General features: G+C 42.4%; 2 protein-coding genes across 15 annotated transcripts in view; both read right to left on the bottom strand.

Annotated features, from left to right (window-relative positions):
- LOC130211498 (NACHT, LRR and PYD domains-containing protein 12-like) overlaps positions 1–17,438 on the bottom strand; it is a 295,374-nt gene extending 277,936 nt beyond the window's left edge. For all 3 annotated transcript variants that reach the window (XM_056442249.1, XM_056442260.1, XM_056442261.1), the window contains exon 1: positions 17,298–17,438. The gene's annotated coding sequence lies outside the window, so the exon portion shown is untranslated. The remainder of the gene's footprint in view (positions 1–17,297) is intronic.
- Positions 17,439–19,692: 2,254 nt separating this feature from the next.
- The window catches only part of LOC130211998 (serine/threonine-protein kinase/endoribonuclease IRE2-like), an 81,544-nt gene continuing 74,548 nt past the window's right edge, over positions 19,693–26,688 (bottom strand). For 5 of the 12 annotated variants that reach the window (XM_056443073.1, XM_056443075.1, XM_056443076.1 and 2 more), the window contains 6 exons: positions 26,184–26,437; positions 23,081–23,241; positions 22,770–22,993; positions 21,961–22,090; positions 21,777–21,877; positions 19,693–21,435 (listed from right to left, as the gene is read on the bottom strand). In XM_056443073.1, the coding sequence (XP_056299048.1) occupies positions 21,222–21,435; positions 21,777–21,877; positions 21,961–22,090; positions 22,770–22,993; positions 23,081–23,241; positions 26,184–26,430 (1,077 nt within the window). In that variant the 5' untranslated portion in view covers positions 26,431–26,437 and the 3' untranslated portion in view covers positions 19,693–21,221. Of the gene's footprint in view, positions 21,436–21,776; positions 21,878–21,960; positions 22,091–22,184; positions 22,675–22,769; positions 22,994–23,080; positions 23,242–23,337; positions 26,438–26,688 lie in introns of those variants that run through there. The other 7 variants (XM_056443077.1, XM_056443072.1, XM_056443070.1 and 4 more) reach the window with 5 other exon arrangements.

Below are 26,688 nucleotides of genomic sequence, written 5' to 3'. Positions count from 1 at the left end.
CTTCATCAGGCTGAAGAATAACATGCAGAAATTGGCGGAATATATTTCAAAATAAAATGTCATCAAGCTAAAGAATAACATCCGGGAAGAGGGCGGAAGATATTTCAAAATAAGAGATGTTGAAACATAACACCAGCCTGGTCACAAATGAACACACAGTTAACGTGAACGATGGCATTGTGTGTTATTCAGGCACGTGCACAGATAGAGCCCGAGTGGTGCTGAAGCTCCTCCCCTTTGCCCTGGATGAGTAAAGTGCCCTTTTTGCTGGAGACACATTTTTTTTATTCATCAGTATTTAAGAATAAAAGTTACTGTCGTGTATTTTGCATATTACTCTTAAAGATACAGCTATTTTATAGATCTGAGCCTAGAAGGCCACACGAGGGTTTGGAGTGAAGAGTTCCTTTGTCTCAAGTTGGCGCGAAAGTCCACAGCAGGGGACTGCCCTATATATCCATATTTGGTGGTCAACACGGTGGAGATCATCTTTGGAGGAAGGGGAGCTATAGGGAACCTTGGGGCGACCTATAGAATCGAACATAAGACCTCCCACTTTCTCTTGTCTATATAAGCTGTAACCACACATAGATCCGTTGAATCTCCTTGTACACGGACCCGTGGATTCCCAGCCGTTCGAACGAAGCGTCTGTTTTTACTTTGTACTCTTAAAGAATAAACTTTGTATTCTTGGAGTGCTGGGTCTCTCGAAACTTCTTTTTCAACAAGTCCTCATTCAAACTGCGCCGGCGGAACCCCAAAGGAAGACACAACAAAGTGGCGTCGCGAACAGACACGCTGTGAAAATACTCGGGACAACAAACACGGTAAACATCTGCTGACTTCATTGATATGCTGATTCATTAAGTGTAGTCTGTGTGTGATTACCGTGGCTCAAGAATAATTTCACCGTGTCGAACGATATTTTTATTTTTCCTTCATATTTGAGTACGGGGAGAAAGAGGTGCGTTTGAATTGAGAGGGAAAAGTTTTTCGGGTTAAAGTAAAAGAGTGGTAAAATAGCGAATGATATTGAGGTGTATTAATTAGTAAGCGCAGTTATCCGAAAATAAGGCCTTTGATTTGTTTTAACGTTAAGGCGCGGGAAAGTTAATCGCTAAAATAACATTGCGCTGGATAGTCAGAGAGACAGAGATAAGTAACAAGAAACGAAGAGAGATTAAGAGTCAGAAGGCTAAAGGACCTTTTGGTAAATAATCATAAAAGAGCCGCTTAAATCGGATAAAAAATAGTCTAAAGTAATTTGTGCTGGCGTAACGTAAGTGAGAAATAAATACGATTGATGCTTCCAACCTGCGCTTATTGACGAATAAATGCACGAAGCAGCCTCTCATCGGAAATAAAATCTCAGACGGTAGCAGAAATTAAACCTTAAAAGAAGAATAAAACGAGAAGAACGCATGCTAAACGTGTGAATGGTAGACATAACTAATCTTTTGGCAAAAGCACAAAGGGAATAAAAAGGTGGGGACAATTACTTCGGCCGGAGGAACTGCACCCAGTGTGTGTGTGTGTGTGCGTGCGCGCGAGCCTGCTGGTGTGTGTGCGTTGAGTTGCTGTGTGCGTGTGTGTGGAGTTTTTCTAAATGGTAACAGATGTGATAAAAGAGGAGTTCAATAAACTCTAAATCACGCCGTGCATTTTTATTCTATAAGAGAACGTAAAGACAAACGTGAGTTCCCTGAAGAGGAGACTAACTAGTTAATAAGATATTGATTTATAAAATTAAATAAGCTCCGTTAGGGAGGTGCGTCGAAATAAAAAAAAAAAAAAAAAAAAAAAGAGAAGAGGACTGACTCGTGCTCTCGCGAGAGTCCCACGGTGAACGAACACGTGGTGGTCGACTAGTCATCGCCATCTTGTGGTCAAACATCCTCATCTCAGTCCTTACATCCAGAGCTCGGGTGGGAGGAACGGGGTGAACGTGTTGGGTTACACAGATGGAAGCCATGCATTCCGGGGAGAACACAGTCTGTTAAACATAAGGTTACATGCTGATAGAACCTAACCATTTCATATTTCTTTTCTTTTACTCATTTTATGACGAATGAGATTTGGGCTAAAAGAGGACAAAGAACCAGTTAACACCAAGGGCCAGGCCGGGGGCGTGGCCACTGACGTTTGGCACCACCTGCTGGACAGTCTGCAACAAAAGGCCGGTACATGTTTCACTCCACAAGCTTTTTCATTTGTGTTGATATATTCGAGTCAAAGTCAGATATTCATGATACACATTGTAAAGCTGCGTACATTGGTGAAACTGTAGAACATTGATCTAGGTAAACACATGAAGGCTTGGCGGCTGACTGATCAAGTACAATTTTAATTAAATAGGGGTACATAATAGTTGGTCGAAACTCGGCTGACAAATACGGTTTCATTTTATTTAATTAATTTTTAATTTGTTCATTTTAATTTTAATTGTTAATTTGTTCATTTGAATCTTTAATTTTATTTTTAATTTGTAATTTTAATTTTTAAATTATAATTATTTTTATTTTTTATTATTATTTAATTTTCATAATTTTTTATTTTTTTTTTTTTTACTTTTCATTTTTATTTTTCTTTATTTTGCTTTGCTTATGTTTTTATGCAGTGTTTGTTTTGATATGTGCTGAATGGTGATTCAACACGGACATTGCTAGAAGAGTTCAAGACCACATTTGATGACAGTGGGCAAACCTCTGCTTGACATTTGGTGTCAGTAATGAGGGCATGCACTTGCTGTGTTGATTAGCACATACATTACTCAGGGTTGGGCCTGTGAGCCTTTGGTATTTTGGCAGAGACAAATCAATCTCATTAATAAAAGGGGGGAGTCTGGATTTAATTAATTCGTTAATTGGTTAATTGATTAATTTGTGTTAATTGATTAATTCGTTGATTGGTTAATTGATTTATTTTTGTTGATTGATTTCTGTTAAGTGGTTAATTGAAGTACCTTGAGCTTGCAATAAACAATACAATAATAACAGTGCTTAAGAAAGCCGTCATAATGGGGAAAAATGTCACCAAAGATCCAAAGGTATCTACTCCAGTTGATGTAGTACAGAAAAACAATCCTTTGGTCAGCGGCATCGCAAACATCGCAAAGATATCCGAGAAATGGTCAAAACGATGGCCCCAGGTTGACCAACCGTGGCCCAAGGAGGGGACACTCAACCCAGACGTGATTAACGTGATGAAGGTACTTGTGTCCACATACAAGGCAGGCCAAAAGAAAGGCACAAAGGGAGGAAGACGCAAAGAGAAGAGACTGGTGGAGCTTGGCATCCTTCGGTTATTTGAAGAAGAAGGACAGAAGCTCAGGAATGCTACCATCGAGAAAAGAGATAAATACGCGGAAGAAATAGAGCAAATTACGAAACAAACTGAGAAACTGCTGACCGACACCGATCCAACTTTCTCACATATGAATCCAGTAAAAAGACGACCACGCCATGAAGAAGAGAAGAAGCCCAAGAGGGTTTATCCGCAGCTCCCAGTGATGAGTCAGAAGGGATCTTATCTGGTCAGAGACAGTGAGGACCAAATAACCGAGAGAGGACGAGCGGAGACAACCATAACAACGTATCCAAAGTCCGGAAGGAAGAAGACAACTGACTGGGAGACTGAGGTCGATTGGGTGGAATTGAGAGATGAAGAAATCGACGAGAGTGATGAAGAAGAGGACGTGGGGGGATACGATCCTAAAGTCAAGCGGACGCTGGCTAGAGCGGAAAGAAGAGGAGATAGAACCACTCAAGACAATGAAGAGGAGGACAGCGATGAAGAGGATACACAGAGGACTGTGAGAGAGGTTGAAGTAAGCATCGACCGGCTTCTCCGTGACTTGAAGAAAACTGAAAGACAAAAAGAACAAAGGAAGCTGATAAAACAGTTGGAAGAGTTGCAGGTACAGAAGGAAGATTTACAAAGAGAAGACTCAAGGCAATCAGGCATGAAGAACAGATTGCGCCCTAGGAAACAGTCCACGCCCAAGACAATGTGCCCAGTGATCGTCCGAGGCCAGAATCTGGAGTATAAGCCATTGCTGAACACCGATATGTCAAATATACTGGAAAAACTGCCCATTATTCAAGACGGAGCACATCCTTGGATTGCAAAACTGGAAGAAATCATGATTGGCTCACAGCCAGCGATGGGAGACATCAAAAGACTCCTGGCTAATCTCCTTGGGGTCCACGGCATGGGAGAAATCCTACAAAAAGCTGGACTGGCGCGGTACGGGGGAACGGCTGTAAATGACTCAGAGCTGTTCGCGGCAAGCAGAGGTCGCTTGTGTAGGGCACTAAAGGAGACATTTCCGACAAATGTGCATCCCGACAACATCTTGATTGAACCACTGGGAGAGGCTGAGAACCCAAGAGCCTATGTGTCAAGAACTCATCAAACATGGAGGAATGTCACAGGGAATGATCCGGATTTGAGTCGCATGGACCAGTCAGTGTTGAGAGGCAAGATCCTGCTGGGTTTGCCGCTGCCAGTACGAAGCAAATTGGCAGAAGTGGTTGGGCTGGGGAGCCTGGAAAGAAAAGTGTACACTGATCATATTGCACACCAGGTGGAGCTGTACAGGAAAAAAGACCAAGACATCAAGGGTCAGGAACAAGAAACCCTCAGGAAATTGAACAATATACAACTCGTAGACACAAAGAGGACAGAGAGGAAGCAAGCGTTGGTTATGCAGAGTCAGGCACCACCAACTCAACCTGTGTTGACATCAGAGCCATACCAGGCCCAGTTCCAGCAGCTCCAGCAATCTCCAGTGGCTCCCGCCGCCTTCTACCCACGGGCAGATTACAACCAAGAACAACCCTGGAATGGCAGAAATCAAAGAAATCTCGGAAGAGGAGGACGGTATAATCCCAATTCCCAACAGCGTTCAGACGAATGCTATACGTGTGGAGCCCTTGGCCATTTCGCCCGTGAGTGTAACCAGAGGGGAGGGGATTTCAGAGGAGATTTCAGAGGAAATAATAGAGGAAATCCCAGAGGAGGATACAGGGGCCAATCCGGAGCGAACAGAGGACCAGTAAACCCTGACAGAGGCCCGGAACCAGGGCTATAGAGGTGCCCGGAAGACTCGAAGGGGAGGTGCCAGCTGGTAGTATCAGGCCCGGAGAAAGATCCAACGATAAAGGTGAAAATAAATAATCGACCATTGGAAGTGATGGTAGACAGCGGAGCGGCTTTCACCTGTATTCGGCCTAAAGATGCTACACATCTCCCCATGTCTGGCCAATGGATCCGGACAATCGGGTTTGAGGGAGTAAAACAGCTGATCCCTCTCACAGAACCAGTTGATCTCAGCTATCAAGAAGTAAAGATCAAACTACCCATATTGGTCTCTGAACATACACCTATCGCGCTGTTGGGAAGAGATGCGTTATGTAGGTTGAAGTGTACAATAAAGTGTACTCCAGACGGCTGTCTGGTTGAAATACCAAACGATATCTTTCATCAATCAGTGATGAAAACAGAGACGGAAGCACCTACAGTATTCTGGATCGGAAACCTCCAGGAAGACCTTGTGGCGCCTGCCAAGTTGTGGGAGAAATTTATCATCGCCAATATGCCCAATGCGAAACTTCCAGAGTATCCACTTCACTGCACGCTCAAGTACTTCGACAAAAACGCCCAACCCAACCCAGAAGAATGGCTAAGCCACCAACCAAAGCAAGTCCAACTCAATTCAGGCTGCATAATTGTGGGACCACAAGGAGCAGCAATGAAGATACACCGGGACGACTACGTGAACAGAGAGTTTGATATCACAAGGAGTGTGCCGCATGTGACCTTGTTGGTAAATGAAGAACACACGCAGAAGCAGATAGGAGAAATGATGGCAGAAGCTGAAGAAGCTGTGTTCACACCCCTAAAAGAAAATCAGGCCATTTGGAGGAGCGAGGATCAGCAATTCATCAAGATTATGATCTCGGCTCAAGGACGAGGACAGCCCCAAACTGCGAGGATGACACACGAATCAATTTGCAGTGTCAAACTGGACTCGGATGCATTAAGAGAAGAGATGTTACAACAAGTTCCAGAAGATTTATGGGCGCGACATAGTACTGATATTGGACTGGTAAAGTCAGCCCAACCAGTAAAGACGGAACTCAGACCTGGAGCCAGTCCACCTTGGAGAAACCAGTATCCACTGAAGGAAGAGGCAATCCGAGGAATCGCACCCCAAATTGAAGGACTTCTAAAGGCAGGTGTTTTGAGGATAACACGGAACCCCCAGAGCAACACGCCTTTGTTGCCAGTGAAGAAGCCAGACAATTCTTATCGTCTGACACATGATTTGAGAGCAGTGAACGAAGCGGTAACTGACTTTCGAGCAGAGGTGCCAGATCCACACACCTTGCTAGACCAAATCCCTGCAAACGCGTCACACTTCACAGTGTTAGATTTATGTGGTGCATTTTTCAGCGTACCACTAAGCAAAGAGAGTCAAGGCCTATTTGGTTTCACATACAATGGACAATCATACGAGTATGAGAGACTGCCACAAGGTTTCAAACACAGTCCTCACATCTTCAACAAAATATTGAAAGACGATTTGGTCGGGATAGACCAGGTGATACAAAGTGCGGTGATTCAGTACGTGGATGACATTATCATTTGTTCAACTGATAAGGAAACATGCCATAAAGACTCAATTAAACTGCTTCAAATACTGGCAGAGAAAGGACACAAGGCCTCTCTGAAAAAGCTACAATATTGCCAGGAGAAGGTGGCATATTTGGGCCAACAAATCACGCTGGGACATCGAAGCATCTCTGAAATTCATCTGGAAGCCATTCGGACGGCTCCAAAACCCAGAACAGTCCGAGAGATGATGACATTCCTTGGCATTGCAGGGTATTCCTCAGCGTGGGTTGAGGAGTATGCCAGCTTAACGGGACCGTTGAGAGCTATGATCAAGGACACTGGAAATGCTAAACTCCACTGCAACCTTTCTTGGACGCACGATGGCCTTTTGGCATTTGAAATGACAAAAAAGAGATTGCAGGAGGCTCCGGCCTTGGCTCTTCCCGACTACTCTAAGAATTTCGTGCTATATGTATCTACATCCATTGGGGGTAAACATACATGTGCAGTCCTTTGTCAGCCAACAGGTACGGGAACAGGGCCTCAACCTATTTCCTACTACTCCACGGCTTTTCAGAAGTAGAGTTAGGACTACCACTATGCTACAGGGCAATGGTGGGGGTTTCTCTAATGTACAGTAAAGCATCATCGGTGACCATGGGTTACCCGGTCACAATTCTTACACATCATAGTCTCAGAAATCTTTTGAACTATGGAAAGAACAATTTGACTATGTCTAGGCTCAGAGACTATCATAGGCTTTTAGAGCAGGAGGATGTCACTCTCGAATGGTGTGTCACGACAAATCCAGCGGAAAATTTGCCAACTCCAGAGGACGGGGAGCCACACGATTGTGTTCATGAAGCAGAGAAATACTCCAGACTGAGGTCGGATTTGAAAGCCCTCCCGTTGAGTGAGGTGGACCTGGAGTATTGGACGGACGGCTCCTGTTATCGACATGGCGACAAATTGAGTGCTGGATACGCCGTGGTAAAAGCCCAAGGAACCGGATTCACTGTTGAAAAAGCTGAAGTGATACCACAGCCGGCATCGGCGCAGCTTGCGGAGCTCGTGGGCCTGACTGAAGCGTGTTTGCTGGCCGAAGGAAAGCGAGTGACAATATACACCGATTCTGCTTATGCGCATAATGTGTGTCATCTGTTTGGATCCGTATGGAAGAACCGAGGATTCAAGAAAACGGATGGGTCTCCAATACAACATCACGCCCAGATCATGAAACTGCTGCACGCGATGATGAAGCCCAAAGAAATAGCGATAGCCAAATGTGCAGCACACAAAAAGGATGCTTCAAAGATTTCAAAGGGAACAGAGCGGCAGACGAAGCAGCCAAAGCAGTCACAGGAGCAAACAAAGTGGGCAAAATCCTGCTCGTCACTCATAAAGTGACCTTGGAAGACAAAATAACACTCAAAGATGTAATTTTGATACAGGAAGCCGCCCGGTAACGGACAAACAGCTGTGGGTAGAGCGGGGTGCCACCCGAGATTCTACCGAACTTTGGAGAAATCATGAGGGACTGATAATCGCACCACCGGACTTGTTGGGCCTAATGATTCAGGAGGCGCATGGTCTGGCTCACGTGGCAAGGGGGGAAGTCAAGAGAAAAATCACAAAGGAGTATGGTTTCTGGGCACCTTATTTGTTTCAACAGATTGATTATGTGACAGGCAGGTGCACAATTTGTCTAAAAAACAATGTTCGGAGGGGAGTGACGGTCCCACCAGGTTACATTCCAACCCCAAGAGGTCCAATGCGAGAACTGGTGGTGGACTATGTGGACATGATAAAACCAATTGACGGTAAAAGATACATGCTGGTCGTTGTGGACAGATTTTCCCGATGGCCGGAAGCATGCCCGACAAAACGTAAAGATGCTCAGTCAGTTGCCAAGTTCTTGTGTAAAGAGGTCATATGCAGATGGGGGCTCCCAGACCGAATATCCTCAGACAATGGGAAAGAGTTTGTGGACAAAACGGTGAAATTGATCTTGCAAAAACTAGGAATTAAACAGCGCCTTGGTGCAGTCTACCATCCGCAAAGTCAAGGGATGTGCGAAAGAATGAATGGTGTTCTAAAAAATCGTACTGTCAAAATATGTCAGCACACGGGTTTGAATTGGGTGGCAGCACTGCCATTGGCATTAATGGTATGTCGCTCGAGTGAACTCCGCGATTTACACATGACACCGCATGAGTTGGTTACAGGAAGGCTGATGCCAACGCCTTGTCTACGGACAAGTGGGAAAGGACCAAGCCTGGCCCTTTTAGAAGATGAAATGCAAAAGTATGTTACATATATGGTTAATCTACATAAAAGAATATCCACATATGTTTCCGCCAGGCAGGCAAGACAGGAGGGACAAGCAGAGCTCGAAGAGCAAACCAGGAACACAGTGCAGACTGGAGACAAGGTGTTCGTAAAGGTATTCAGAAGGAAGTGGTATACTGAACGCCGTGAAGGACCATTCGAGGTGATTCGCAGTACGGGAACCGCGGTCCAGGTCAAGGGGTCGCCAACGTGGTACCACTTATCACATTGTGTCAAAGCACCTGGAGAGGAGGCGACACAGTCACAGATCCAAGAGGTGGAAGGCTCGAGAGAGCCTGACAACGATGCGAGAGAACATGCGCCAGACAGGAGGATGCATGAAAATCCACAGAGTCAGAATTCAGAAGGAGAGGCCGTCCAGGAAGAAGATAATGTTGATGTTCCTGTACACACTTCTGATGATGCCGGAGACGTTTGCACAGGAGACGGGCAGGGAAATGGGTATCGCGATATTGTCATCCAACATGTCCCAGATACAGCAAGACCTAGTTCGGTTGGCTGTGATGTTCCTGGGGCCTCACAGAGGAGTGAGTCCACGACAGGACAACTCAGAGAGGTGGGGAGACAGAGGAGCCCGAGACCCGTTAGGAAAAGGGTTAAACCAAACCGTTACGAGGACCAGGGTTGAAGTGACCTTGGGAAAGTCAGTTCAGCTTCCGTGCAAGTGCCCCGGAGTAGACAGAAGAAACGGGAAACGTAGAGTTGAGTGGGAAGATAGCCGTGGCAGGGTTATAGACCTAGAAGGGAAACTACCAGCAGGGAAGTTTACATTACTCACTGACAGAAGGAGACTGGAGATTAAGAGAGATTGCAGTCTGTATATACGACAACCTCAACCGGAAGATCAGGGAGATTACAAGTGTTCTTTTTACGACTCACCCGTTGGGAGTGAGCGGCCCGGTTTAGGACTTAGAGTTCACATAGTATCACTAGTGATACTAGGGGGGAATACATCAATCCCCCAGACAAAAGCTGTAAAAATAGAAGAAAAATCCATCCTGTCAACACTGAAAGCCATAAATGCATCACACCTAACTACCAGGGCGCCTCAGAAGATTCCGACAAAAAGACCTCCTTTAGACAATCAAGCTACAGCAATGACACCTTTAGTTCAGACTACCACAGCAATGACAACTGCAGTACACACTACACCAGTGATGACGCCATCGGTGCACAACAATTGAGAAGACAACATCAGTTACGTCCAAGAACGTGATTAATGCAACCCAGAAGTTGATGGAAACATCAAAACTTAGTACGAACAGTAGAAACAAGAGTGTGGAGTCTAGAACCCAGATGATAAAAGAGGATTATGCAGAGCCATCGATGCTAGATCAGAGGGCTAGTTCAAACATAGTTGATGACTCATCTAACTCTGTTCAGTCACCTGGAAACATGAATGATAACTATCACACAGTAAAAAAGAGAGGCTAAATGGAGGCGTTTGGATTTGATCCTTCAGTGTTACAAATATCAGACCCTTGGGCAAGTAGGAACCTATGGTTCCAACAATTAACTCATGCTGTAAGAGCGGGTGCGAGGCGGGATGGCCCAAGTCTAGTGAGAGTTTTATCACCTATCTCATGGCCTTCAGTTTTCGAGAGTAGACCAGAGCCACTCACCGCTGTGTGCCAGAGTTATGCATTATCATGGCTGTTGTACAACCAGCAGTCTGCAGTAGATATAGTAATGTCCTGGTCAATTCATCTGTTTACACCTAGAGCCTTCTGTTCTTGGTTGAAGGACTTAGCTTATATAAACTTACTTGATAAACACGAAGATATCAGGACGGCGGTCCCTGATACAATGGAAGTAGCACCAGCAAAGGCAAACTTCTGCTTTTGTTCAAATACAACTTATGGTGGGCCAGGTATGTTCATGGGGATTTGGATTGTGGCGGTACTCGATGGACCTGGGGATTAGGAAGCACAAAACTCAGAATGAGTCGCATGTAGTAACATTTGATGTATCAGATAAGAAAAAGAAGAAGAAGTCTGTGAAGGTTCTGAATCAAATTTTGCCCGGGAATGTGACTATCGGTAGCTTTAAGGATATTTGGTGGATTTGTGGAACCAAAGCATACATATTTCTACCATATGGGTGGACGGGATGCTGTTATATGGCAACATTGAAACTTCCATACGAGGTCCTCACCTTCCAGCAGGGAAAGAGACCTGCCGACTCAAATGCTGCTCAAAGACGAAGGAAGAAACGTGAGATGGCTCAGTTTCACAATTTGGAATCTTACCATTGGAGGGTGAGCATCGCAGAGAAATGGGGAATAGGATTATTTCCATGGTATGGGGTGACGTTTCTGGCGGACCACATAGATAATATCACATACACCTTACAGGGCTTTGCGAACGAGACCATAAGAGGTTTCGAATTACTGTCAAACACTCAGAGGAGCCACAGACTGACATTGCTAAAACATGACATGGCCCTGGATTATATTTTGGCCAAACAAGGAGGCCTTTGTGTGTCTTTAAATTTAACTGGAGATGCTTGCTACACCCTGATTCCTGACAGTTCTGACAATATGACGAGTGTCATAGAGGCATTGAAACTCATAAGGGATGCGTTTGGACCATCGGAGGATGCTGGATGGTCTGCAAATTCTTGGCTGCAGGACAAATTAGGGCCGTTAGGAGCAGTGTTGGTCCAGATCGTGGTAGCACTCGTTCTGTCATTGTGTGTGATGTTTTGTTTCTGTACACTATTGCTAACCTTTGCAAAAGTTATGATACTCAGATGGGTTGGAGTGGTGATGCCCGGCGATCAGACTCAGATGCCACTATTGCGAGGTGCGGAGACGGACGTGGATGAGGACGACAGGGGGGAGGGTAGAATAATGGACACATACCCATGTTAAAGAACTAAGGAGTACTATAATCTTAAAACAGACGCATATATATTAAAGGAACGATATGTTTTATAATTTTACATCTACTCATAAAAGTGTTAATCTGTGTTGATGTCTGATTTGTGTCTGTTGTGTATGCAAGGATACTGGTCGTCTCTTCTGTCATTCTAGAACAACGGGGGAGACCACAGGGGAGGATGGAGTGCTGAAGGACTCCCTGGGTGGAATGGAGTCGATTATATCAAACATGAACAATACCAGTGGCCTACAAGACTCTGGACAAGGACTGGTGGAACAACCACCAGAGTCAAGACGTCCTCAAGAACCAAGACCAGCTGCTGAAGAGCTAAAGTGTTACATACTCTTGTGTATTCTCGTAGATTTGTCATTATCAAAATTACGAATGTATTTTCTTGTATAGGTGTTAATTGTGGGGGAAACGATATTTTCTGTTCTTTGGTAAATATAATGGAATCTCAAGTGTTTATTCGGCGTGACATTTAGGGACAGCAGGGGAACAGGCAGGAGGAGGTCTGGGGGAAAGGTCCAATGGGATGACCAGCCGGACCCCTGGACATCATTATTTTGTTATTATTTACTGAGGAATTCCTGATGTATTTGCTAAAAAACCATTTCCCTACACAATTTGCTAAAACCGTTCTGATTTCAGTGGTATGGAGTTTAATTTAAGGTCGCCTAGGCAGAGGGACCGTGAAATAATTTTCCTGTCTACATTGCTAAATGATATTTTAAGAAAAGACAACTGCCTGACAGGTTTTTCAATTTCACATGTAATACTTCATTTTACACCACTTTTACACTTCATACAGTCACAGTAATGTTGGAACTTTACTGAAGGACGGGGTGGTATGTTTGTCATGATAATACACCTGTACGTTTGCATTGATTGTTTGTTTATTGGCGAGAGTCTATCAACTCTCGAGGGGGGAATATGTCGTGTATTTTGCATATTACTCTTAAAGATACAGCTATTTTATAGATCTGAGCCTAGAAGGCCACACGAGGGTTTGGAGTGAAGAGTTCCTTTGTCTCAAGTTGGCGCGAAAGTCCACAGCAGGGGACTGCCCTATATATCCATATTTGGTGGTCAACACGGTGGAGATCATCTTTGGAGGAAGGGGAGCTATAGGGAACCTTGGGGCGACCTATAGAATCGAACATAAGACCTCCCACTTTCTCTTGTCTATATAAGCTGTAACCACACATAGATCCGTTGAATCTCCTTGTACACGGACCCGTGGATTCCCAGCCGTTCGAACGAAGCGTCTGTTTTTACTTTGTACTCTTAAAGAATAAACTTTGTATTCTTGGAGTGCTGGGTCTCTCGAAACTTCTTTTTCAACAAGTCCTCATTCAAACTGCGCCGGCGGAACCCCAAAGGGAAGACACAACATTACTCTAGCTGTCATCAAGTCCCCCCTGCTCACGAGCCCCCCCCCCCCCTCCTATCCCTCTCCCCGCCGGGCTCCTCCACTTCCTCCTCCACGCAGTGCATAACGTCACAACTGGTCCGACGTTACCTAAAAAAATAAATAAACGAAAACTCAAGAAATCCGTGATTTAAAAGCCTCGTCCAGCTGTTTACTGACGTTAGTTATGTTAGAGTAGAGAGAGGGAGAGAGAAGAGAGAGAGGAGAGAGAGAGAGAGGAGAGAGAGAAAAAGAGAGAGAGAGAAGAGAGAGGGAGAGGAGAGAGAAAAAGAGAGAGAGAGTTCTTATTCCATTCTAAATAATGGGCTAGTCTAGGATTTGCGTGGCCAGACTGAAAAAAAAATCATAAGGCCTCTCTGGTATTGTTCAGAGGGCCGGGCCAAATGTGGAGGCGGGCCTTAGTTTGAGGACCACTGCTCTTGGCTGTCTATCAATATAGCTCATTTTGAAAATGACGTAAGAGGGCAATACGGATCCGTATCAGACCAGCGAGGAGGGCGATACGTGGCTGGCATGAAGACCCATTAGCCAATCAGAACGCTTGTACTGTTGTTGCAATATAATAATTCATCTTTATTCATGAAGAAAATGTAAGCTAGTGGTCTGATGCTGCCAGAGGAGACGCAGGTCAAGGACAGCGTCATCAGTGTATTGATGATAATGCTTCAACTCTGTCAGAATTTTTTTTTGGCATTGGGTGCCCTTTTTTTTGGTTTGAGTACCTGCCCCCCAAAATGTCTGTGCACGTGCCTGGTGTTATTCATGTGAATGTGGAATGGAACACAGGTCTCTGGGTCACAAGGCAAGCACCTATAGCTCTGCGCCACTTATTAGATGTAATTGCATCAGCTTTAGTGGGTAACATTATTGTGAAATTGAATCAATTATGGTTATTGGAAGGACACATTTGTGGCAGATTGAAGGAAGTCCAGTTGAGCCAGTAGGTGGCGCTTTGTGTCTGTGAACATATCCATGCATCATATGTCTCTAAGTGAAGTGTAGAAAAAACCCCCGATAACATTATTTTTGCCTTAGCCTGGAATCAAAAACAGGTCTCTGTGTCACTAGGCAAGCACCTATTGCTCTGTACCACTGATTAGATGTAATTGCATCAGCGGTACGATTATCGTGAAAGTGAATAAATTATGGTTATTTTACTTTTCAATTGGTGTTCCTCGAAGAAATGTGCTTGTTTCTTTGTGTGAATGTGTTCAGGCCTTGACTGGCATCACACATGATTTTTGAGGGAAGTATTGGATGAGTTTAAGCAATAGTTTTTAACATAAAGAAATCACAGAAAGTACACAATTATTGGCAGTAAAAAAACGTCAATTTCCTACCGACGAAAAGTCCGTTTTTTTCCACAGTGTTCATTGTTCAAGTCTTGAGATTCTATAAAGCTTATTTTGAGCCGATTCTGTTGGCGTTTTGGGGTAGAAATCCTTCTCAGTATATAAATGGAAAATGGCCAAATCAAGCAAAAGACGCCAAAAAACGCCCAAAACGGCCAACTTTGGTGAATTATTGTAGCGCCCCTTACGGTTCAAATTGCACGAAATTTGCTGTGAATGTTTCAGGCTCCATTCTGCACATATCCTGAAAGTCTGGGTTTTTTTCACAATAGTGTTGAAGTTATGAGAATTACAAAACAGGACACGCCCCTAAAATGTTCGTTGGGCCATAGATGCTTACCACAATGATATATTTGAAAAAAGATGATAGATCTTAGATGATATAGCTTCCATAATCATTATCTCCAATGGGTTTGGTATGAATTGGACCCCGCATGTCGGAGCAAACGCCTCTGATGTGTTTTCACAAAATTCAAAATGGCCGAAAATTTAAGTAGGCGGAGCTTAGGGTCCTGAGAGGCTTTTTTGTAGAGCAGGTCCAAGTGGACTTGGGGGAAAAAAACTAGTCATTTGAACATACTGGGTGAGGGGCATCGCCGGTCAAACTTCCAGGTGGCGCTAGAGAGCAGAGTCAGGAACCTTTTTTGACTGGGAGAGCCAAAAAAGCCAAATATTTCTAAATATATTTCATTGAGAGCCATATAGTATTTTTAACGTATGATAAATTAAATATGTCTTGTCAAAATGTGTCGGTATTGTGTGGTTGTTGCGTTGCGATCAAGGACCACTAAACATGTTTCAAAGTGTAAATATCCGCTCAAGGTAACCAGTTGTTTCAGAACCCTTCCACCAAACTGTTCCCATGAAAATATAAGAAATGTGACAAAATGGATCAATATATAAATTACTTGAGCTGAAACTAATATCTGGTGGCGCAGCACACAGACTGCGCATCTTAGAGTGGTTCCCGACCCCTGTGCTAGTGCACACAGTGTGCCACGTTGCACTCAGACTGTTTAGACTTTGAACTTCCTTTCCTCATTTAGGTTGCAAACCGGAATTGAACTTTGAAGTCGCACAGCTGTGAATGACTATTAATACTTTTTTTTTTATTTATCGTAGCCAGTACAACAATTAAATATTATGTTGGACACAAAGCACATCCAGGGGTGGATACTTATTGTAAGTCGCTTTGGATAAAAGCGTCTGTTAAATGACATGTAATGTAATGTAATGTGGATGGGTTTAAGAACGGTTCATGCTGAAAGCACAGAAATACATCGAGATCAGCTGTTTCAGTCTACTATGATAAAAATATCAGAGCGTTTTCCCCCGCTTTTTTCCGAAGGACCCCTTAGCTGTCCCAAGCGCCTGCATGAACTTTACTCAACGTAAACAGCAGGCACGTGCACAGACATTTTGGGGGGCAGGTGCTCAAACCAAAAAAAAGGGCACCCAATGCCACAAAAAGAATTCTGACAGAGTTGAAGCATTAGCATCAATACACTGATGACGCTGTCCTTGACCTGCGTTTCCTCTGGCAGCATCAGACCACTAGCTTACATGTTCTTGATGAATAAAGATGAATTATTATATTGCAACAACAGTACAATCGTTCTGATTGGCTAATGGGTCTTCATGCCAGCCACGTATTGCCCTCCTCGCTGGTCTGATACGGATCCGTATTGCCCTCTTACGTCATTTTCAAAATGAGCGATATTGATAGACATCAACAGACATCCCTCTGAACAATACCAGAGGCCTTATGATTTTTTTTCAGTCTGGCCACGCAAATCCTAGACTAGCCCCTGTTAAATAGAACGGAATAAGAATGCACTCTCTCTCTCTCTTCTCTCTCTTTCTTCTCTCTTCACTCTCTCTCCTCTCTCTTCTCTCTCTTCCTCTCTCTACTCTAACATAACTAACGTCAGTTAACAGCTGGACGAGGCTTTGAAATCACGGATTTCGTGAGTTTTTGTTTGTTTATTTTTTTCGGAAACGTCGGACCAGTTGTGACGTCATGTTTTCAGCAGCGCTAATGTTGTGGTTGATCACAAAACAACGTCAGGGGACAAACACCGTCAGGACCTGTGTGTCTGGTGCTGCGGGTCAGAGGAGAAGAAGGCGCACCCGTTTGGTGGCGCGAGGAGCACTGAGCAGAGGAGGAAGTGGAGGAGGAAGTGGAGGAGGGAGGGGCGGGGGGCACGTGAGCTCGTGAGCGCCGTGGAGCATGTCGGGGCGAAGTTCTCAGATAAATGCCCCGTCGGATATTAAAACACATTTGGGGGGACTTGATGACAGAGAGAGTAACTTTTATTCTTAAATACTGATGAATAAAGAATGTGTCTCCAGCAAAAAGGACACTTTACTCATCCAGGGCAAAGGGGAGGAGCTTGAGCACCACTAGGGCTCTATCTGTGCACGTGCCTGGTAAACAGCATTAACCTCTCACACTGTCGTGGCCATTTGTCGTCCGTAATCAAACAAAAAGATAAATCAAACCGCCACTGATGCACCGTGGGTTTTGGTGTTGACGCATGCAAAAGAAAGTAGGCCTACTGTCCATTTCCGCCTGTTAGTATTCTGATAATTTATTTCTTAAACCAACAAAAAAAGAACAAACAAAATGTTGACACTCACACAATTATATGAACATGTACTTACAATGTCGTCGTAGAGTGTCCGCTGAAGAAGGAATTCAAGCGATGAAAAGTTAACACGCAGTGATGTTTCCTGTTCTTCTGTCTGTACTGTGAAACTCGGAAAGTCCCTGCTTCTGCCTCTGTGTCGCTCCTCCCATATACAGGGTTGAAGAGACTTGCTGGGAGAGATGTTTCAACAGGAGGAGAATGGTTATGCCTCTTTCGGTTTCGTTTCTTATTTATTCTCTTTCTTATGAGAAAGCTTTCTCTGAAAGTTCTCTGGGTTTCAAGTCACCAAAGTCCAAAAGAGTTTAAAGAGGCAACACCTAGAGACAGAGGTTGCTCCCTTGATTGTCTGCTCTCCACTACAGCTTATTGGTTTTGTTTGTTTAAGTTAGTTGTGTTATTCTTTAATTAAATTATTATTTTTAACTCGCCTGGTCTCCCATCCAGAGCCGGGTTGTAACACTACAAAGGTCATTAAAGTGATTGAAAGTAGCGTAAGGATACAGATGTGTATATAGCATTTATATGTGTTCTGGTATACTACCATTATTATAGAAAGCTAAATAAAAAGTGGTATATTAATTTTCTAGATTAATTCAAATGTATATATAAACAATACATATATTTTACTTAATTATTTTACACGTGTAACGAAGGCAAAGTAAAGAAGCTACTTGGGCCTCAAGTGTAGACAACGCTGGGGTTAGAATCATTAGGACAACTAAATAAAAAGGTTCCCTACAGAGTGGTAACACAATCATAGAGAGATGATGGAGCGCCACCAGCTCACTCTGTTTATCTAGTAAGAGCATAAAAAAGAAGGGAACGGTTTTATGGGCTGAGGTCTGATGACATGCAAACAACATTCCCTGAACCATACAGTTTATAGCTCGTCGTGTATGAATCCATACCTTCCTTCTGGTAAACTCAAACCGCCGCCGTAAAAATAATTCATCCAGGTCATAAAGAGGCAAAACTGAGTTGTGATTTTAAAAAGTGTTCATGACGGCGAGCTTTAAAACATATACTTTCCAGGAGGAAAGCCTGTTACTTATTAATTGTTGCAGCTTTAGGAACCCAGTGGCCTTTTGTTGAGGCAATGATGAAACACTTCTTACAATCATACTTTTACGCATTTATTTTGATTTACAGTATATTTTGAGAGTAACATTCAATATGCTTGAAATTAAATTATACAAAAGAATCTGCATGTTTTTAAAGCTTGCATATTCAATAATATACATATTTGCAATACCATTCACTTCATGAGTAGAAGTACTTTTAGACTTCAGAGTTTGTTAGGTTCATCTAGAATTTGGCAAACACCTTCTTTTGAATGTCATGCTCTTGCAAGCTGTTACTTTATTGTAAATTCAGGTTTTTGTGTGATAAACAGGTTGTATGTACTTATGTATGTTAACATTCAGTATTAGTAAGAAGAGAAGGGCAGATAGAAAAAGCCTCTCAAATTGAATATATTTACATAAACATTTAGTTTCCTTCATTTTTTCCACAAACTAATTATGTCCTTTTATCAAAGAATGTGTTTGAGTCCACTGGCTGCTGCGGTGAGGAGCCTATTTCTAGTTATAGTAAAAAAAGAAAAGTTGAATTATGTCAGTTGTCCAAGAACTGTGGTTATTTTTTTCAAACTTATAAGCAGGTTTACTTTCGACTGACATCACCTCGACACTAAATAGATGAAAAGTGCTTCTATCAGCTTTGCCACCTATAGTTCCTCAAAAGTAAAAAGTAATTTAATTCTCGTTTAAAAAAAATTATGAATCTATCTGAAGAGGAACTGCATCTGAACTAAAATGCAACTATGTGGATTTTTTTATATCCAAAACAAATTCACTACATGTTTCTACAATAGCTCCCAGGCCCCTGAAAAAGTCCCCGCGGTCATATCGGTCAAAGGATGTTAACATGTTGGGTGCATTGAGATGGAGGAACTACTGACACATCTTACAACCATGTCTTACTAATATATGATATACATTTATGAACATATTTATCCGGATAATCACATTTAATTGTGCACTATATTCTGAGAATATTCAATATGCCAACAAATTAAAAAAGTAATAAGATCATCAGTATTTCCTAAAGCTGACATATTCTATTATGTTTAGCATAATTGCAACATTGCTTCCTGGAAATTAAGAAATGTAATTGCAGGCATTTGTTGGAAAAAATAGTTGTACCAACAGGTTTTTCTATTACTACCATAAAGGTGTGTGGGAAATTCAAAAGAAGCAGCTATATGTGTTTTAGTCTGCAAAATTGGGAACGGTAAGAAGTCTGATACATTTAATGTAATATTCAAATAATAATAGCTGTGATGATAGTGAGATGGAAGATTTTCTATGTCAATCGAGTAAGGAGAAATAAATTCTCTGAAATCAAAGTTGTCTTTATCCGTTTAATGCTTGCAAGCGAAAAGTATCAGACGGTTACTCAGGGTAGTCTGTGGCATAAGCTTCTCAACATTTGAAAAGGCATCATATTCATTCATACACATCTGAAAGTTACACCCCTTTCACAACAAGAAATCCTGAAAACAAAGTGTGGGGGTATACAGTATCTAAACTGGTCTGATCCAGTTACTGTGATTCATAGAGAAATATTTTAACATCACATTAGACAAAAAATATTCCAACTTTTCTTTAATTAATCAAGTTAAAACAGTAATTGAGAATGGAGACTTGACCTTCAACTAAGGTTGTGCTATAATCAGAAACATCATGAGAACAAATCTTACAATTTTCCCCATTTATTTTGATACCCTTACTTACAGTACATGTTCAGAGAGACACTCAATCTGCTTAAAACCGTGTCATCATGTTATAATTAAGCATGCATGTTCCATTATGTTTTTATTTATTTACAATAACGTGCGCTTAATGAGACAGTTAAAACATATATAAAAGGTCTGTGGCAAAAATCATTTTTTTAATGGCATGGTCTAGAAAGATGCAGTAAAAAAAAAAAACGTGTAAGACAGTTTAGGTTTTTGTTGGAAAAACATGTTGTGGTATTGCAGGCTATGCTTTATGTATATTTTGTATCTTGGAAGTCAACATTCAATATTGTCAAACAGAATGAACCTCTTTGCTCCTCTGATAATCATTCTGAAAGGCTTTGGTCACAAGTCATGGGATAAGGCCCATGAGCTCAAAAAACTAAAAGTAATAACAACATTTTTCGTTTTTGTGAAAGAAATCAGGATAGGATATAATATTTTACAGTTCATTATATCCATTCCTTTGTTGTCTTTTCGGCCGATATAGTGAAGCAATGTCATGGAAATGAACAAGAATATAACATTTAAAATTTCAATATGATAGAAAAAAATAACAGTAAAATCTCAAACAAAGAATCAAATGTGGAAGTAGTTAGGTATTTTGTGAAGTAACTTGCAACTACAACCATCTGAAAAGGTAACAGAATCAAAGTAAAATAGTTCCTTAGGATAATGGTAAAGGGATACAATATATAACATAATATGAAAAGAAAATGTCCCTTAAAAATAGTACGACAGCCTTATTTTTTAATATACTTACTGTTGCTGTCACTTTCCGTAAAATAGTTCTGTGTATAATAGACATGTCATATTAGGAAAAAGACAAAATAATAAAATTAATTATGGCTGCTTTCCATTGCTGCTCTGGTTTCAGGGTCCTTGTCACGGCTTACTGGAAACCGAGGCATTGCTAATGATATTAATAACACATGTGCTTTTTCTTCTATTATAAGTCAGACAATGTAATGTGTGAAAAATATCTATTAGACTTTATTTTTGTGCGGTCTTTTTACCAAATTCTTCCTATGGGCCATGGGCTAGACACCACAACGATTAGAAAGTATAACATCAGAATTGTCTGTGTTTTTTCCATCGCTGACTGCTTAAAGTCTTTATGCCATTTTGATTTAAACTTCACTTCAGGTCCCCGGGTTGAGACTCTTGAACAGGGACACCCAGATCAGCATCAGGGCGTATTGTCAGCTTTGTAGAGCTGATGTCTTTTCTTTGAAACATTTCCTTCAAGGGGGTCTCTGAATTCCACCCTTTGGTCTTGGCAAACTTGAAAACACATCCAAAGAGATCAGGAAAAAGTGCCAACACGTCAACTTGAGCGGCCTCCACGGCACTGAAAACAACAAATAAAATCTTATATTTCATTTGGGTATATTTTCTAATCGAATGTAGCGCAATAATATTACTTTTCGAATGTAACTGTAAGTGCATACTTGGCTTGTTCATTTGAAAACTGTTATTTAGGGTGGTTTTAGGTGCATAGTATCATCAAGCAGTGCAATGGCATGTGAAGAAAATTACATTATTTTATAAGACTTTTGTTAATATGTACTTTTTAGAATTTTAAAAAGACTGACAAACAAAACTCTGAAGAAAATAATAATAATATATAACTAAGTGTCAGTGTTGATAGATTATGAAGAACAGATTTATAGACCGTCACTTTTCACTCACTGGTGGTCATCGAGGTTCCGTATGAAGCGCCGTAATCCCAGTGTGTTGTCAGGGTAGGCTTTGTTCTTGGTGTCCATCTTATTGACCAACTCGGAGGAAAACGGCAACAACGGCAAACATCAAATCATGTAGTCATACATTTAATTCAGAAATACAAAGGTTACATTTGTTATGTTGTAGTTACTTTTGTTTGCCACTGTTTGAAGGATCCATCTGGGGCCCATTTGTCCAATGAACAAAGGAGTTCCTGGTCAGCCGTTCGATACTTTTTCGCTTCATCCTTGTTGCCAATCCTTATCAGGTATTGAACTCTCCTGAAAAAATGTTTAGTTCAGGATATATGAATTGGAAAATGAACATAACTTCTGACGATAGTGGGTGCAGTTCATCACTGTATCGACAACTTCACAACTATACAGAATTTATTTTAAAGTGAGATGTAAGCTACACACATTAGCATGGATACATCTACATTTACTTCTCAACCAAATGACCATACTGTTAGCTACAATATTATGCATGGTCCTAAAGTTGGAAAAGCCCTATCCAGGACTGGCATCTGTACTGTGTTGGAGTTGGTCATGGATGATTCTATGGCATAGTTTAGGCTACCGTTAACAGTTCTGTTCGTACAGACTCTGGAAGCCCCTGACTTGACCTCAAACGCCACCATCAGTAAGACATTTCTGGCTAAACTATTAAAGCGATTTCCATGAAATTTGCTCCGGATAATCATGCTGCCCAGAGGATGAATCCTAATTGCATTAGGTAGGAATCCTGAACCAAAAGTGACAATTCATGTCTGGGCTAGATGAAAAGTCCTACGATCACCAATTATTAAGATACATTTTCTGGGAATCATGAATATTTGGACCGAATGATGTAAAGATATTGAACTCTCTGGACCAAAGTAGTAGGACAAACAAATGTCTGACAATGAATGCCCTCCCACCGATAAAAAAAAATCAACTCAATCAGTGTTTCTTGTTTTACTTTGTAGAGGACCAGAAGAAGGGATGACTCAAGCATTCTTCCACTTGAGGTCTGTTCTTTGGTTCTTTATCGATCATCCACTCAATGAGATCCTTTGCCACCACATCTTGAACGTGGCCCAAAGTGTAGAGTCCTTCATAAATGTTGCTCTCAACTTTATAGGATTCGTCCCCAAAAGGATGGTGTCCTCCAGAGAGGATGTAATAACTGAGCATTCCGGCCACCTAAAGAATTAGGAGAACATTTGAGAAATTAAGGAGTTTAGAAAACTAAACAAATCAACAATAAGTCTGCAAAGGAGATACACCAACCTGTATATCAGTGCTTGACTTGTATGGTATGTCTCCATCTGCTAAAGTCTCCTTCGCCATCCAGCATTTTGTTCCTGCACTTCTTGTAGGATAACTTGTTTGATCTTTGACAAGCCGTCTACTTATGCCAAAATCAGCCAGTCTGGCCCTCCCCTGAACATCTGTAGGACAAATCAGGGGGACAAACTCCAAAGATTATTCATGTTATTTATACATTTACATCTTGTTTTCTAAATTTAGAAGATAACTTGTTTTACCGATCAGAACATTCTGTGGCTTGAGATCCCGGTGGAGAATTGGAGGATGTTGACAATGAAGCACCTTTAAACTCTCGAGGACTTGAAAGACAAGTTTCTTCATCAGCAGAGAATCATCTTTATTTTTGATGTATTCTTCCAGGGTGCATTCACAAAGTTGAAGACCAAGATATCCAAAGTTCTTATCCTCCGCTGCATCAACATATCGCACAATGGATTGATGATCAAGCTCTGGAAGTCGTAGAAATCCCTCCTCATTCTTCAGCACTTCATAGTTGTGTTTAGACATTCTCTTAATGGCAACTTCAGTGCCATCATCTCTCAGCCCCAAGAAGACTTCAGTACCATTACTACCCACTGCAATGCGGAATTTTGCATCATTCACATATTTCATGCTCCCAATTCTGTTTTCTTCACTTTCATCAGTGCCCTGCAGCTTCTCTAACGGTTCCCTCCACCTCTTGCTGATTTGTTGCCATTTCTGTGTTTTTGAAGACACAGAGACGCTGAAGGGAAACGGCTTTACATTTAAAGTCAATTCCTCAATCGGAGCTGCTTTTGGATCAGTAAAGGCAGTGTGCACTTCATCATTTGGCTCTTCTTGCTTTTCTGACTTTTTACTGGGTCCAGGCAACGCTGCACAGTTTGCACATTCCATGTGTGGTTTGCTGAAATGATTTTTCAGTCGTCGAAGCGTTTCTTCCAGCTTGTCATTACTTTTCATATCTGTAGATGGCAGCACACACTCAGGGACTGAAGTTATCCCCGCCGATGTAATGAAGGAGGCTGCATGTTCAACTGAAAGTAAACTTGCAAATATGCCATATGCAAAGGCTCTAATGTCAGAGGAGTGATGGTCCTTTACAAAAGGAGCAACTGTTTTGCATAACTCCTCAATAAAGTTGGGATCCCAGCTTTTTTTGCTGTTTGTTTTCTGTGTTATCACATATAGTGTTTGCAGAAGAGCTTGACGTAAGACAGTATCGTTCTGCAGGATGTAAAGCTGATTCAGTAGTTGAGGGATTATACCTAGTGCTTGCTCATTTGGTATATCTTCCATTGTACAGAATACTGCATGTAAACTGTCAATGGCCATCTTTAATAATGGTGGAGGAATGTTTGGAAAGCGTCGGACTGCATCTACAATGTAGGCCGTAAGGTGAACACTGTTTTCGTTTCAACCCGCTCCACAGTCGCGTATCTACACAATCGTTAGCTCATAAAAAAGAACGAGTTGTGCTAACCTACCAAAAAAAAGTCCGTCGTTGAATTTGCCGTCGATTCTCGATGCGACTATGTTTTATGCCGAACTAGTTTCTTCAGAGCGTAATAGGATCTTGGTCACGAGGGGTGGCACGGTTCGACACGTGATCGGTCTACACCAATGAGGTAGCTGCTTTTTGTCAACAGAATGGCAAGATGGCGGCTCCCGTGGTTGGATTCAACGTTACCGATAAAGAGGAAAACACCCTTAAAAGGGCTAAATGGATTCTAAATAGTGCTGTATACATAGCCGCGTCCAATAAGAACAATGAGGCAAATATACGATCACGTTATGCTTATGTTAAGTCATTTAGATCAAGTTTGACATACCTGGGAATACACCTTACTGACGATCTAACATGGACTGTGAACACCCAGCACACACTGAAGAAATCAAGGCAAAGACTGTACTTCCTACCTCAGTAGGAAGTACAGTCTTTGGCAGTAAAAGTAGGACGTACAGTCTTTTGGCAGTAAAAGGCAGTAATTGTACTTATACCAATGACCATTTGTTCGTTCATTCATTCTTCCACAAATGAAAACAACACTGATGAACAAAAGAAACAATCTTTATGAAAAATATGACTGATATATAAAACTGTACAAAACTACAAAAGAAATAACATATGAAGGACGCTCAGTCCTCACTGTCAGTGTCAGGACAGTTGTCTTCCAGTTGCTCGGTGTCTTTGGTGTTGGCACAATTACAGCAACGACAGAAGTCTGTGCAACACAATACTGCAGAAAAACAGGAACATCTTCCTGTCTCACAGGCACCTTTGCAGCTGCAGTGTATGACATGCAAAACACTGTCAGGGGCCGGATTTCTGGTCATCCAGGTGATGTGCAAGGTCCCATCCTCTATTTGCCAACCATATCCAGCAGGTGATGGAGCACTTCTTTTTTGTTTGCGACAGGACCTCATTATTGCAGCCTGGTAGTTTGCCCGTTTGCAGTGCTGTTGGAGGGCATCAGTAGTTGGGGGAATGCATATTTCTGGCAAGGCTGATGATGCCATACAGAAAGCCTTGTACCTAGCTTCATTTACATTATCGGCAGCTGGCTGATCATATAAGTGGCACACATACTGGCAAAGAAGTGCAAATGTTGACTGCTCCAAGTAATAATAATAATAATCATTTATTTTATATAGCGCTTCTCAAGTCACTCAAAGTCGCTTTACAGTCCAGAGTCCAGTAGTCATACACACACACAGTCATACCGGTGGTGGAGCTACATCAGTAGCCACAGCTGCCCTGGGGCAGACTGACGGAAGCGTGGCAGCCAATCAGCGCCTACGGCCCCTCCCCCAATCAGCGCCTACGGCCCCTCCGACCACCACCAACATTCATTCACATCCATACGAACCGGGGTGAGGCTGCGGTGCATGTCTTTATGATGGTGGGGGAAACCGGAGGACCCGGAGTAAACCCACGCAGACACGAGGAGAACATGCAAACTCCACACAGAAAGGACCTGGAACGACCGGGATTCGAACCCAGGGCCTTCTTGCTGCGAGGCGACAGTGCTAACCACTGAGCCACCGTGAGTACCTAAACTTTTAAAAGCCTTTAGGTACTCACCTTTCTCACATGCAACAGAAAATGTCTTTTTTTTCCCTTTGCCATAAAAGGCACTTGTGGAGTCACACCCAGAGAATGTGTGAATTCCGATCAAGGCTGAACACACACTGGTTCCGAGAGCTGATGACACCTTGGTAATGTCAATGGTTGACAGGGTCTCTGCAAAAACCAGCTCGCAGATGTTGCGCTTGGTGGGGATGTGAAACACCAGCTGGGGGAAATCACGAGCCAGCCTCTTCTTCAACATATCCTGTCTGCAACACAACAAAACAGTGACAATTAAGAGTCACAGGAGTATCATGAAAAGCAGAGAGTGGTGCCGGTGGTACAAGACATTACAGGCTAGAACCTATCTGCCATACAGCACATTTAACACCAAAGATGCCCAAGAAAGGCACACAACATCACGCACACACACTTCTCCTTGTTGCCAACTGGTACATGTTTGTGCAAACAGCAAGAATTAAAAACAGTTTCTCAGGCCTGTCACACACATGTTGTGTAA

Source organism: Pseudoliparis swirei, chromosome 21 (genome assembly GCF_029220125.1).
Source record: "Pseudoliparis swirei isolate HS2019 ecotype Mariana Trench chromosome 21, NWPU_hadal_v1, whole genome shotgun sequence".
NCBI lineage: Eukaryota > Metazoa > Chordata > Actinopteri > Perciformes > Liparidae > Pseudoliparis > Pseudoliparis swirei.
Note: the sequence above shows the minus strand (reverse complement) of the source record. Positions and strands in the feature narration are given on the sequence as shown.